At 37.2% G+C, this 13396-nt stretch overlaps 1 protein-coding gene across 9 annotated transcripts in view; it reads right to left on the bottom strand.

Moving 5' to 3' along the window:
* TOGARAM1 (TOG array regulator of axonemal microtubules 1) overlaps positions 1-13396 on the bottom strand; it is a 71913-nt gene that overhangs the window by 51084 nt on the left and 7433 nt on the right. For 8 of the 9 annotated variants that reach the window (XM_019809471.2, XM_011236694.3, XM_019809474.2 and 5 more), the window contains exons 2-3: positions 4621-4777; positions 62-187 (exon numbers count right to left, since the gene is read on the bottom strand). In XM_019809471.2, the coding sequence (XP_019665030.2) occupies positions 62-187; positions 4621-4777 (283 nt within the window). The remainder of the gene's footprint in view (positions 1-61; positions 188-4620; positions 4778-13396) is intronic. The other variant, XM_019809473.2, reaches the window with a different exon arrangement.

Below are 13396 nucleotides of genomic sequence, written 5' to 3'. Positions count from 1 at the left end.
TCTGGAAATCCCACATAATATTTATAAATCATTTGTATCCAAATAAAGTTGGAATTTAAACCTTTATCTTGATGATTGTTAGCTGTCCCTAGGTACTGTAAGTCAGAATCCACACTGCCAGTTTTCCCACATATCTGTGAAAATCCAAGTTGTCCACATTTCCCAGAAACATTTGTCTGAAGAGTCCCTTTGGAGGGAAGGAAGCAAAAAACATAAAAATAAATATTAACTTTATTTCATGAATACATATAATTTCAGAAATATTGATTTCATTTATGTAAGAATAACTACAGGCGTAACTGTACAGTGAACTAGGCAGGCAAGAAAGGCATAGTTTTTGCTACCAGCATATCTAAGTATCAGGAGGTATAGAACAGAAGAGACACTGGAAAAGTACAAAGAAACGTATATGGAAAAATATACAAAAACAGTTTCTTTCTACATGCTCCCTCACCGTGGAACATTTCTCCGGACTTAGCGGTCCTTCTTTCCCCCACCCAGGTTTTTATTTAAGTTCCAGTATTAACATACAGTGTAATATTAGTTTCAGAAGTAGAATTTAGTGATTCATCACTTACATACAATACCCAGTGCTCATCTCAACAAGTACCCTCCTTAATACCCATCACCCATTTAACCCATCCCCCCCAACCTCCCTCCAGCAACCCAGTTTGTTCTCCATAGTTAAGAGTCTGTTTTATGGTTTGCTTCTTTTTTCTCCCCCTATGTTCACCTGTTTTGTTTCTGAAATTCCACATATGAGTGAAATCATATGGTATTTATCTTTCTCTGATTTATTTTGCTTAGCATAATACTCTCGAACTCCATCCACATCATTGCAAATGGCAAGATTTCACTCTTATGGCCGAGTAATATTCACTCTGTGTGTGTATGTGTGTGTGTGTATATTTATCAATATAAATATATATTATTTATCATATAAAATAATATTTATCACATCTCTTTTTTAAAAAAGATTCTATTTATTTGAGAGCACGAGCAGGGGGAAGGGGCAGAGGGTGAACAGATTCCCTGCTCAGCAGGGAGCCCAAAGCGCAGCTCGATCCCAGGATGCTGGGATCATGACTGAGCTGAAGGGAGACACTTAACCAACTGAGCCCTCCAGACACCTATACCACATTTTCTTTATCCATGCATCAGTCAATGTCTCTTCGAATCAGTATTTTTGTACCTTTGGGTAAACACCTAGTAATGCAATTTCTGGATCACAGGATAGTTCTATTTTTAACTTTTTGAGGAATCACCACAGTGTCTTCCAAAGTGGCTGTACCAGTTTGCATTCCCACCAACAATGTAAGAGAGTTTCCCTTTCTCCTCACCCTCACCAAGATCTGTTGTTCCCCGGGGTGGTTTTCCTTCTTCCCGGTATTTGTAGTACATACTGCACAAAACAGTCGCACTGCAGAACTCTTCTACTTTGTTTCCTTTTTTTTTTTTTTTAAGATTTTATTTATTTATTTGACAGAGAGAGAGACAGCCAGCCGAGAGAGGGAACATAAGTAGGGGGAGTGGGAGAGGAAGAAGCAGACTCATTGCAGAGGAGCCCGATGTGGGGCTCGATCCCATAACGCTGGGATCACGCCCTGAGCTGAAGGCAGACGCTTAAGGACTGAGCCACCCAGGCGCCCCTCTACTTTGTTTCCTAACATGTAACACGGCATTCATATGGTTTCCAAGCTTATCTGGGCATATTTCCAAGAACGCTTTCCCATTCCCTTGGCTGGTTAAGGTTATTCCTTACTAGGGGTCCCTTATAGTTCTGAAATTTTATGATTTTTAAAATTCTCTCCATATGATTTTAAGCTCCTTTATCCTTCATGTACTAGACATCTTCAAAATTAATTTTCACTTCATGCTTTGGTTATACTTTCTCCCTATCTATCTATATAGAACAGTCCCCCTCTTGCCTCACTGCCAATCAATCACAAACCTCTCCCTTTTTTAAGGTCTAGCTCAAGTCCAACTTTTCCTGGAGTTTTCCCAACCCACTTCAATACCTATCATCTTTTCCTTTCTAAAATCCCTACAATACTTATAATTCATATCATCCAAACTAGCATCACGTTATATGACGTCTTACTTTTCAGTTGTTTTAGATCTGTACAACTAGGTAAGAGCTCTCAACAGTACAGAAAGCATGAGCCTTATAAAAATCCAAATTAATGGTATGAGCATAACTGGATATATTCTTGCAATTCTTTTTCTCTACTAAACATTAAACTATACAATCTTTGTAATAGTCATTTTATATGAAAATATTATGGAATTTTACTGCATAAAGGTCTATAAATTCTCCTCTGGTAACAATGTTCTCTAAATTTTGTGCCTGAGCTCATAGCCAACACATTTCAATAACTGATATCATTTGGATATTAAATAAATGTTAACAACTATAACAAACTCAGTCTTTACCTTATAAACAATTTTTCCTTCCCAACTGGCTTTGCTTTGTCAACACATTACCCTTTCTGTAATTACCTGTGTGCTAAATCTTGAAATCTTCCTCTATTCCTTTCTTCATCTTCTATATCCAGTTGTCATATTTTCCTGATTATTACTTTCTATTTGATTTGTAAACAACCTTATTACCCTAGCTTCTTTTTTCCTTAATGAAAACAATCTCCATTAGTCCCCTATAGCTTACAAGCATGAGTTCAAATTTTTGAGCCTAGCACAAATTTATTCTCAACCATCTAAAATGAATCTTGTCTTCACACAGCTCCTAGAATATCTCAAGCCCATTCCTAATGTAAGCCTTTGCTCTCCTCATAATTCTCCTCTAACTGCTTGTATCATATACATCCCCAAAAGATGCAGCATAATTATTATCTCTTCAGTGCCCTTTCTAACTGATATGGCCCATGACAATGATCATGTCCTCTAAACTACCATAATACTTACTTTCTGTAACACTTACTTAGGCAAACATCTTTCCAGTTGCTCTGGCCAAAACCTTACAGCACTCTTCACTTCTCTCTCTGTCACATTCCACACCCAATCCACTGGCAAATCATATCAACTCTACCTTTGACATATGGTCAATATCTAATCACTTTCACTACATTCACTTCTACCCTGGTTAAACCTCCATCAACTCTACCCTGTTTTTACCCTTGCCCTCCTTAAGTCTACTTTATTTATTTTTTAAACATTTATTTATTTGAAGAGATGAGGGGGTGGGAGGGGTGGAGAGAGAGAGAGGGAGAGAATCTCAAGCAGACTTGCTGCTGAGTGTGAAGCCAGACCTGGGGCTGGATCTCAACACAGTGAGATCATAACCTGAGTCAAAATCAAGAGTTGGATGCTTGACTTACTGAGCCTCCCAGGCACCCCTCCTTTGGTCTATTTTAAATGTAACATCCAAAACAAGCCTGGAAAACATAAGGCAACTGATGTTACTTCTTTTCTCAAAATGTTCCTCACTCAGAGTAAAAGCCAGAGTTCATTCAATAGTCCACTAGACCTTATAAATAAGAATGCTTATTACCTCTTCAATTTCATTTTCTACTTCTCCTCCCCTTACTGATTTCATTCCGGACTAACTAGCCCCTTTGATCTTTCTCAAACACGTCCAGTACTCTGCACTATTCCCTCTTTCTGGAATTATCTGTTCTTCTCTCTTGATATTTGTGTGGTTTGCTTCACATATTCTCTTTCTGAATGTGGCCTTCTTCATCACATTATTTAAAATAGCCCTTCCTCCATATTCCTCTCCTCTGTTTTATTTTTCTCCACAGCATTTATCACCATCTAACCTACTATGCTTTGCATTTATTTAATGTCTGCTTTGCCCCAATTGGAATGCAAGATCTATTAGGGAGAAAGTTTTCCCTCCTTTGTTGATTGCCATATCCTGGTACCCAGTAAAGTATCTGACACATCGGAAACACTCAATAAATATGGATTGTTGATTAAGTAAATACTGCCTTATATTACTATTTAAAGGGTTTCTTCTTTTTTTCCCTAAGGTTTTGTTTTTTGGGGTTTTTTTGACAAAGAGAGAGCGAGAGCACACACAAGCAGAGGGAACAGTGGGGGAAGAGAGAGAAGCAGGCATCCTGCTGAGCAGGGAGCCTGATGTGGGGCTCGATCCCAGGACCTGGGATCATGACCCGAGCCAAAGGCAGACACTTAACAGACTGAGCCACCCAGGCGCCCTACTTAAAGGTTTTCAGTGAGAAACCCTTCCAGAGTTTTAGGAGACAATTATGTCAAAGTATCCATTCTTATCAGATCTTTTCTTTTCCTTTCTTTCTTTTTTTTTTTTTTGAGAGAGAGAGTGAGCATGCACAAACAAGTGTGTGGGAGGAGGGGGAGAGGGTGAGAGAGAATCCCAAGCAGGTTCCACACCCAGTGCACAGCCAGACACAGGCCTTGATCTTATAACCCTGAAATCACAACCCAAGCCGAAATCAGGAGTTGAACATTCAATGAACTATGCCACCCAGGCACCCCATTCTTATCAGATCTTTAACAAATATTTATTGAATCTGAATTGTTACTAGATTATATGTTTTCTGCGCTCTTAAACGAATTATTAAGTTTAGAGAAATCTTTAACTTAGTTTCAACACGTCCATTACCTGCACCTTTTACTTACCAGAAGCACATACAGGAAGAGAATCTGGATTATAATCCCGACTATTCTGAAATAAATTTCTTGACACTCTTTTTCTGCTAAAACATAAATCATCATTTACTGGCATTCCTTGAGAGGGCTTTAATTTTGGAGATGATATGAAATCATATGCTGAAAACTGTAAGAAGAGAATAAAAAATGAGCAAATTTGTGTTACATCTACTTGGTAATAAATATGACAGAATTTAGACTCAATTATGAAATTCAGGTTAAAAAAAAATTTAATTTATCAAATATACAATGATACAAATAAACATCCACATATCATATGGTACATTAACAGTATTTTTCATTCCATGATAGAAATGCCAAATTTTTGCCGTTTTTTTTTTTTAAAGATTTTATTTATTTATTTGACAGAGACAGCCAGTGAGAGGGGGAACACAAGCAGGAGGAGTGGGAGAGGAAGAAGCAGGCTCCCAGCAGAGGAGCCTGATGTGGGGCTTGATCCCAGAACGCTGGGATCACGCCCTGAGCCAAAGGCAGAGAATTTTTGCCGCTTTCTTATTATTTTACCCCAAACCTTTTCTGTACCTTACCTTCCTAAAGTACAAATCTGGCAGCTAGGAAGGAAAGAATATAAATGACAGAAAGAGTAAGAAGACAACTTGAATAGAGCAAAGAACATTTCTGATTCAGCAGTGTAGACTGTCATACTATGCCATCCTTGAGTTATTACACAGTAAATGCCAACTGAAGGTCACTGAACCAGTAAGCACCCCACTCTACTAGTCTTACTGTGGCAAATTTACTACCCATATTCTGTAGCCCAAATAAATTGTATACGTGGTAACTTATGTCACAGTTCTTTTAGGAGATTTTCTTACGATAGATTTTTTTAGCTAAAACCAAGTGCCTGATACTTTATATATGTCTAGTACTTTATAGTATCCTTTTTTTTTTCACATGCCCCNAGATTTTTTTAGCTAAAACCAAGTGCCTGATACTTTATATATGTCTAGTACTTTATAGTATCCTTTTTTTTTCACATGCCCCTTTTTTTTTTTATTTTTTTTTATTATATTATGTTAATCACCATACAGTACATCCCCGGATTCCGATGTAAAGTTTGATGCTTCATTAGTTGCGTATAACACCCAGTGCACCATGCAATAAGTGCCCTCCTTACTACCCATCACCAGTCTATCCCATTCCCCCACCCCCTCCCCTCTGAAGTCTTCAGTTTGTTTCTCATAGTCCATAGTCTCTCATGTTTCATTCCCCCTTCTGATTACCCCCCTTTTCTTTATCCCTTTCTTCCCCTACCGATCATCCTAGTTCTTATGTTCCATAGATGAGAGAAATCATATGATAATTGTCTTTCTCTGCTTGACTTATTTCACTTAGCATTATCTCCTCCAGTGCCGTCCATGTTGCAGCAAATGTTGAGAATTCGTTCTTTCTGATAGCTGAGTAATTCACATGCCCCTTTTGAGCCTTAAAGTATAAAAGTGCCAGGATAGAATTCTGAAGTTAAAGAACAATCACAGTTAAAGAACTAAATGAGAGCATGATTCAAGTGTTCAGAATTCTTCACCAATGATGACCTCAATTGTTCTGGATCACTTCACATTCAATATGGCTATAGCATATTTAAAAAATTAAGTGAACAGCGGTGCCTGGCTGGCTTAGTCAGAAGAGCATGTGACTCTTGATCTTGGGGTTGTGAGTTCAGGCCCCACGTTGGGTATAGAAATTATTTAATTATTTAAAAATAAATAAATAAATAAATAAACTTAAAAACTAAAAAAAAAGTTGAGTGAACAAAAATTATACTTACTGGCTAAATTTTTATTTGGAGCTTACAGACACAATCAAATCTAGACATGTGGTGAACTATCAGCTTTCTCAGTATGCTTCTTTGCAAACTTTGCCAAGTATTGAATAACGATGAACAATAAAATTAAAGATATGTCTATCTGAAAACTTCTTAGCTACTTGACTATTACAAGGTAAGACTATGAACTTCCAAATTCTCAGATAACTTGCTATTCCTCAACAAATTTTGTGAAAAACCAGTTAACATCTTCAAAAATTAACCCAGAAAATACCAAAGAAAAATAAATAATGCCTCAAATGAAAAAGACCTGACTTACCTTTCTCAAAGTATATTATAATTTATATGACTGATTATACAGTGGTTTATATTAAATGGGATAAAAATGAAACCAATTATGTCAATCTTTGATTAGATACATTAAAAGACATACTAACCCAGTTAAATAGTGAGAAATCCAGAAATAATCCTACAGTAGGGAATTCATTTTTTTTCTTTAGGTGGGCTCCATATGCCTGGGGTGGGGAGGAGCCCAACACAGGGCCTGAACTCATGACTCTGAGATCAAGATTCAGACACTTAACCCCCAGGCATCCCTGGAATACATTTTTTTTTAAAGATTTTATTTATTTGTCAGAGACAGAGAGAGAGAGAGAGAAAGCACAAGCAAGGGGAGCAGCAGGCAGAGCGAGAAGCAGGCACCCTGCTGAGCAAGAAGCCCAAAGTGGGACTCAATCTCAGGACCCCGGGATCATGACCTGAGCTGAAGGCAGACACGTAACTGATCGAGCCACCCAGGTATCCCTGGAATACATTTTATATTAGATTTACCCTGTCATTAATTTCTGCTTAGAGAACAGAACATTAGTGTGTATGCCAGATATATACAACAACCAGTGGTGGTGGTGGGGATGGGACTACGGGAGGCAGTGGCAGTGATGGAGAATATGTGTGACTGGGGAATTTTCAATTTTTAAGGATGTGGAAGTCAGTCAGGAATTAATAAATTTTGCTATAGAAAAATCTGAAGTATCTGGGGCACCTGGGTGGCTCTGTTGGATAAGCGCTCAACTCTTGATTTTGGCTCAGGTCATGATCTCAGAGCTGTGAAATCGAGCCTTGCGCTGGGCTCCATGCTGGGCATGGAGCCTCTGAAGATTCTCTCTCCCTCTGCTCCTACTTGCTCACTTGCTCATGCACCCTCTCTCTCTAAAATAAAAAAAAAATTTTTTTTAAGTTTATTCTGATTTCTCCTTCTGAAACATCTTTGTGTTTTTCAAATCACTTTTTATGCACACTTGAAGAAAACAGGGTTGTGTTACTAGATATGAAGTTTTATATCCCACTTTTGCACTTAACGTTATCATAAAAGTATTTCCCATGTTGTTAAAACCGCTCATAAGTACTATAAACTTTAATTACAAAAGTAGTACTGCTTATTGTAACAAATGCAAAAAATATATATAAGTAAATAAGATATAAAATTCTTCTTTGGTACCTCTTTCATCAGAATTCTGTTGATGAACTCTGTTAATAGGTCTTTTTCTATATATAAACATGCTTCCAAAAGCTATTTTTTAAAAAAGATTTATCCATTCATTTTATTTTTTATTTTATTTTATTTTTTTAAAGATTTTATTTATTTATTTATTTGACAGAGAGAGAGACAGCCAGCAAGAGAGGGAACACAAGCAGGGGGAATGGGAGAGGAAGAAGCAGGCTCCCAGTAGAGCAGAGAGCCGGATGCATGGCTCAATCCCAGAACACCGGGATCACAACCTGAGCCGAAGGCAGACACTTAACAACTGAGCCACCCAGGCGCCCCCCCCATTCATTTTAGAGAGAAAGTGCATGCACATGTGAGCGGGGCTGGGGGGGTGTGCATGCAGAGGAAGAGGGAGAGAATCTCCAGCACACTCCCTGCTCAGTGTGAAGCCAGGCCAGGGTCTCAATCTCACAACCCTGAGATCATGATCTGAGCCAAAATCAGGAGTCCAGGTTTAAGCGAGGTAGTCACCCAGCACCCCTCAATAACCTATTCTTAAGAAACAAAACTAGATCACATGATACTCTGGCACACAGTAAGTGCTCATCATATTGTAGACATCCTTCCATGTTAATCCATACATATCTGCTTATTCTTTCTAATGGTTTCCCAGTATTTCACATTATTGTTGAACTCGTAGTTCACTACTGATGGACGTTTTCTTTGTCACAACTTTTCACTATTATACTCTTGTACTGGACATTGTTATGCACATATCCTTGTGAAATTTTAAAGGCTGCATAACATTCCATTGACTAGACATGCCGCTCTCCTATTATGGAACATTTGGTTGCTTCCAAAAAAATTTTTTTAATGATAAGGAAGAAATTCCAATGAGGGAAATGGTGCACATATGGCTTAAGGTAGCAGTACTGACTGAAGGGGACTGGTGGACCTGAGAAATGTTATCACATGTTACACAGCTAAAATATCTTTTTAAAACAACCAAAATGGTTTCTTTGGTATCCTTAGGCTTCCTACACAAAGGCAGAATACCTAAACCAAACTTTTTGTAGCTGTCAGATAACCAGTTTACCCACAAAATATGCAAACAAGACTATTTCTGGTTTTTCCTTTATTTAGCCAAATTGCTCACTCTGTTGTGTAAGAACACAAACTGCATCGCAAAATAACAAACTAAGTATTTCTTACTCCTTGCTTAATGTTTATTTCTGGAAATTTCACTAATATGCTGGCTTCCTAAGTCCAAAATAAGAATCAAACACACGGCCTGAAAGCGTACCTTTTCTGAGACTTGGGCCCTTGAGTCCTCAGTTAACCCTTCCTCATATAACGAACTGAGCAATGTGGCTCTTGCACAGTGAATCTGATTCTTGGTAAAGCCTCTTTCTGGTTCTGACTTTAATTGAACACATGGACAATAATGTCCACACACATGGCAGCAGTGGTAGAGATGGGTTTTGTTTCTATTATGTGATTTCTGCTGGATGATAGTATCCTGGGTAGGAGGCAGCTAATAGGGAATCTGCAATCTCGTTTGGGTGTGTTCTGTTTATGTTCACATATTTTGGAGGCTGCAATCAAGATACTGCATAGGCCAATGGAAGGCTTGACTGAGAGTGGAAGATCACTGAAGTTCACTCAGTGGCTACTGGCAGGAGGCCTCAGCTCCTTGCCATCTGGGTCTCTCCAGAGGACTGCTCATGATCTGGGAGCTGGCTTCCTCCAGAGCAAGCGATCTAAGAAAGACAGCAATCAAGATGGAAGTTGCTGTGCCTTTTTATGACCTAGTTTCTGAAGTCACACACCATTATTTCTACTTTGTTTATTAGAATTGAGTCATTAAGTCCAGACAAATAGAAGGGAATTGGATTGCAACTCTTCAGGGAAAGAATCTCAACGAATTTGTGGTAGATATGTTTAAAACCAACATATACAACGATGATGAATCTAATGTGATTAAGTGTTTTTGTTTCTTTAGCTGGTCAACATCAACAGACTGGCACCTGCTTCTATCTTAAATTTTGCTGCTTTATCATAATTAAATGCTCTAAGTTATTCAGAAGGTAAAATTTTTCCATTTTATGAATATAAAATATTTTTGAGCAAACAGATTGGTATATCATGTCTATCTATAGATTGTATCAAACAGAATAAAATCAATTGAAACAACATTTTGTTTCAACTGACATACTAAAATCTTTTAAGAGGGTAAGTGCTTCTATCACATTAAACTAAATAAAACCCAAGACTTCTAAGATTTCTTTACTTCTTATGATTTGAATGCACTGTTTATTTAAGGAAAATCGGTCTTGCCAAAAGCTGTACATTCATGGGAAAACACAGACTAGCTGTGAGTTTAATTAATGACCTTGGTTAACCAAGGAAAAAAAAATGTTCTTAAACTTTAAAGTTTTAATATCTGGTATATCATTGTATAGGAAAAGTTCACATAAAATCCTTTTAAACATAGCATTTCGGACAAATAAAACTCATTTAAAAACAGCTATTTGTCTTTGCCCAGATTTAATCACCATATAAAATCATGTTAGTATGATACAATTGTTTGTGCAAACTTTATTTATTCGACAGAGATAGAGACAGCCAGCGAGAGAGGGAACACAAGCAGGGGAGTGGGAGAGGAAGAAGCAGGCTCATAGCAGAGGAGCCTGATGTGGGGCTCGATCATAACGCCGGGATCACGCCCTGAGCCGAAGGCAGACGCTTAACCGCTGTGCCACCCAGGCGCCCCTGTCTTTGCCCAGATTTAATCACCATATAAAATCATGTTAGTATGATACAATTGTTTGTGCAAACTTGTTGAACTTACCTTCTCAGGAAAAGTCTAACTAACTCTAATTTCTTAAATTTCCTCCACTGGCTTCACAGGTTGGATATGCTAGTATCACTCCTTTTCAAAATAAAAATTGTAAAATCATGAGTTCAATTAAATTTTATAATAGATATCTTTATTAAAAGGGATCAATTCCTATAATGCCACAAATCCTATAAGGATTAATATATTGGCTTGTGTTATGGTTTTTAAACCCTTAGTTAACTTTAAGATTTTAGACCAATATAAAATTGAATTAATGAAAAATCTTTAGATTCTGAACTTAAAAGTAAGATAAAAACGCAAATCAGTGATCACCAAATGTATTTTTCATTTACCCTTGTCTCTTACACATTATTGAATAACCATCGATTAAACAATATATAAATGCCTTTGGATGATGTTAAATACATGTTTATTATTGCCACTTAAATCACTGTAAAAGGATATGAAATATGTACTCATAGAGAGAATGAAAGATAATTCTTGGTTACATGACTTTTAGTTTTTTCTGTATCTATGAGGAAAGAAAGTTGGTTTCTTTGAATAAGGTTGTATTTAATATATACAGCTGACATGGTCCTAGGTAAAAAAGTTACAGGGAAATAAAAATGTGTATACAGGGGCGCCTGGGTGGCACAGCAGTTAAGCGTCTGCCTTCGGCTCAGGGCGTGATCCTGGCGTTATGGGATTGAGCCCCAGATCAGGCTCCTCCGCTAGGAGACTGCTTCTTCCTCTCCCACTCCCCTGCTTGTGTTCCCTCTCTCGCTGGCTGTCTCTATCTCTGTCAAATAAATAAATAAAATCTTAAAAAAAAAAATGTGTATACAAGGTAATGGATACGTACTGTCCATTTATCAAGGGCATTGTTACAGCTTTTTTTCAAGATGGAAAAATATATATAAATATACATCGTCTTATTTAATATGTTTTTAAGATTTAAAAATTTATTTTAAAATTGTTTTTAAGGTTTTAAATAGATCAGCTACACAGAATAGATATGCTTTTGGGTTGTTCAGGATTTTGACAAGCATTAAAACTAAAAGTTTTTCAAACTCTTTAGACCGCCAGTAAAATTTAAAAAAGAAAATCAGGGATGCCTGGCTGGTTCAGTCATAGAGTATGCAACACTTGAGATTACTCAAAAAAAATTAAAATAGGAAAAAAAGAAAAAAAAATCAATGACTATTTATTGAAAACAATCTAATATCTGTAATGACATTAGATATGATCTTCAGGCTGTTCATGATTTTGACATGCTTAAATTAAGAGTTTTTTCTCTTTCAGACATTCCAATCATATTTTGAAAAGAAAATCAAAGACTACTTATTAGAAACAATTGAACGTCTAAGAAATATCTCAAGTTTTAGGATTAATTCACACCAAATACATTAGCGCAGCTTAATAATTTTGACCTTTAAATTTGTCATATTATTTATTTTAGAGCGAGCAAGGTAGGAACGGAGAGAGAGAATCTCAAGCAGACTCCTCATTGAGCATGGAGCCCAACTCGGGGCTCTATCCCACAACCCTGAGATCATGACCTGAGTTGAAATCAAGAGTCAGACACTTAACTGAGCCACCCAGATGCCCCGATCATATTAAGTATTCTAAATCTTTCCCACATTCTTCAGATCCTTGACCCTTTACTTTCCATTTTCAGCTTGCCTCTTATTTACCAGAATATGGAAGCTTAATATTATTTGAGCCCTGCTCTCAATATGTGGTTCACAAATCAGAGCATCAGCAACACCTAGGAGCTTATTAGACATGTGGTCTCAGAACCCATTCCAGAAATAATGAATCAGAATCTGTACTTTAACAAGATCCTGAGTCAATTCATATGCACATTAAAGTTTAATAAGCACTGTTCTAGAGCTCATATTTTCCTTTCTTTTGACTTAAAAATAAAACACACTCTTCTTGCTATCTCAGAATTTTTCTGTATCCTGTCACCTTCCTTTTGTTTTTCCGTCAGTTCCAGAGGAAAAGACTTCCTTCTCTGTTCCACAGCTAAGCTCCCTATATATACACCTGTGTTCTTGACTCATTCACAGCCCTTATTTAGGAACATTAATTCCTTGCCTCTCTCTCTCTCAAATATGCTTACGGGGACCAAATCTTATGTATTTTGCATATTTAGCATCTATCACAGTACAAGACCCAGAGTAGGCATGTTTAACTCATAGGTGGCTCCTTTTTCTGCCTGTCTCAAATCAAGTGTTTCCTATTTTAAAATAAAACACAGTAATAACTCATCCTGCTATTATCTTGCTTGGTCTTTTCTTTCACTGTCAAACCCTTAGATGTTTTCTCACTTAACAGATATTTATTGATACTAATTGTGGATACAGCACTATGATTAGTACTGTTGCAAAAAAAAAAAAAAAAAGAAACAGTTTGTATCATCCTAGTGCTTACCATCATTGAGAAGAAAGAGCGCGTGGCTCAGGATGCTAAATAACGAAAGAGGAAAACATGCTAGGCAGTGCTTTAAAGAGTAGGCGATAAGCTCGTACTTGGCTTTACACATAGTGGATGATCAAAAAGATGTTGAATAAATGCTTACTGCCTGTATTTCCTTATCAACTCACTTCATAAACTTTTAACTTTGTTTTCT

This window comes from Ailuropoda melanoleuca, chromosome 20 (assembly GCF_002007445.2).
Source record: "Ailuropoda melanoleuca isolate Jingjing chromosome 20, ASM200744v2, whole genome shotgun sequence".
NCBI lineage: Eukaryota > Metazoa > Chordata > Mammalia > Carnivora > Ursidae > Ailuropoda > Ailuropoda melanoleuca.
Note: the sequence above shows the minus strand (reverse complement) of the source record. Positions and strands in the feature narration are given on the sequence as shown.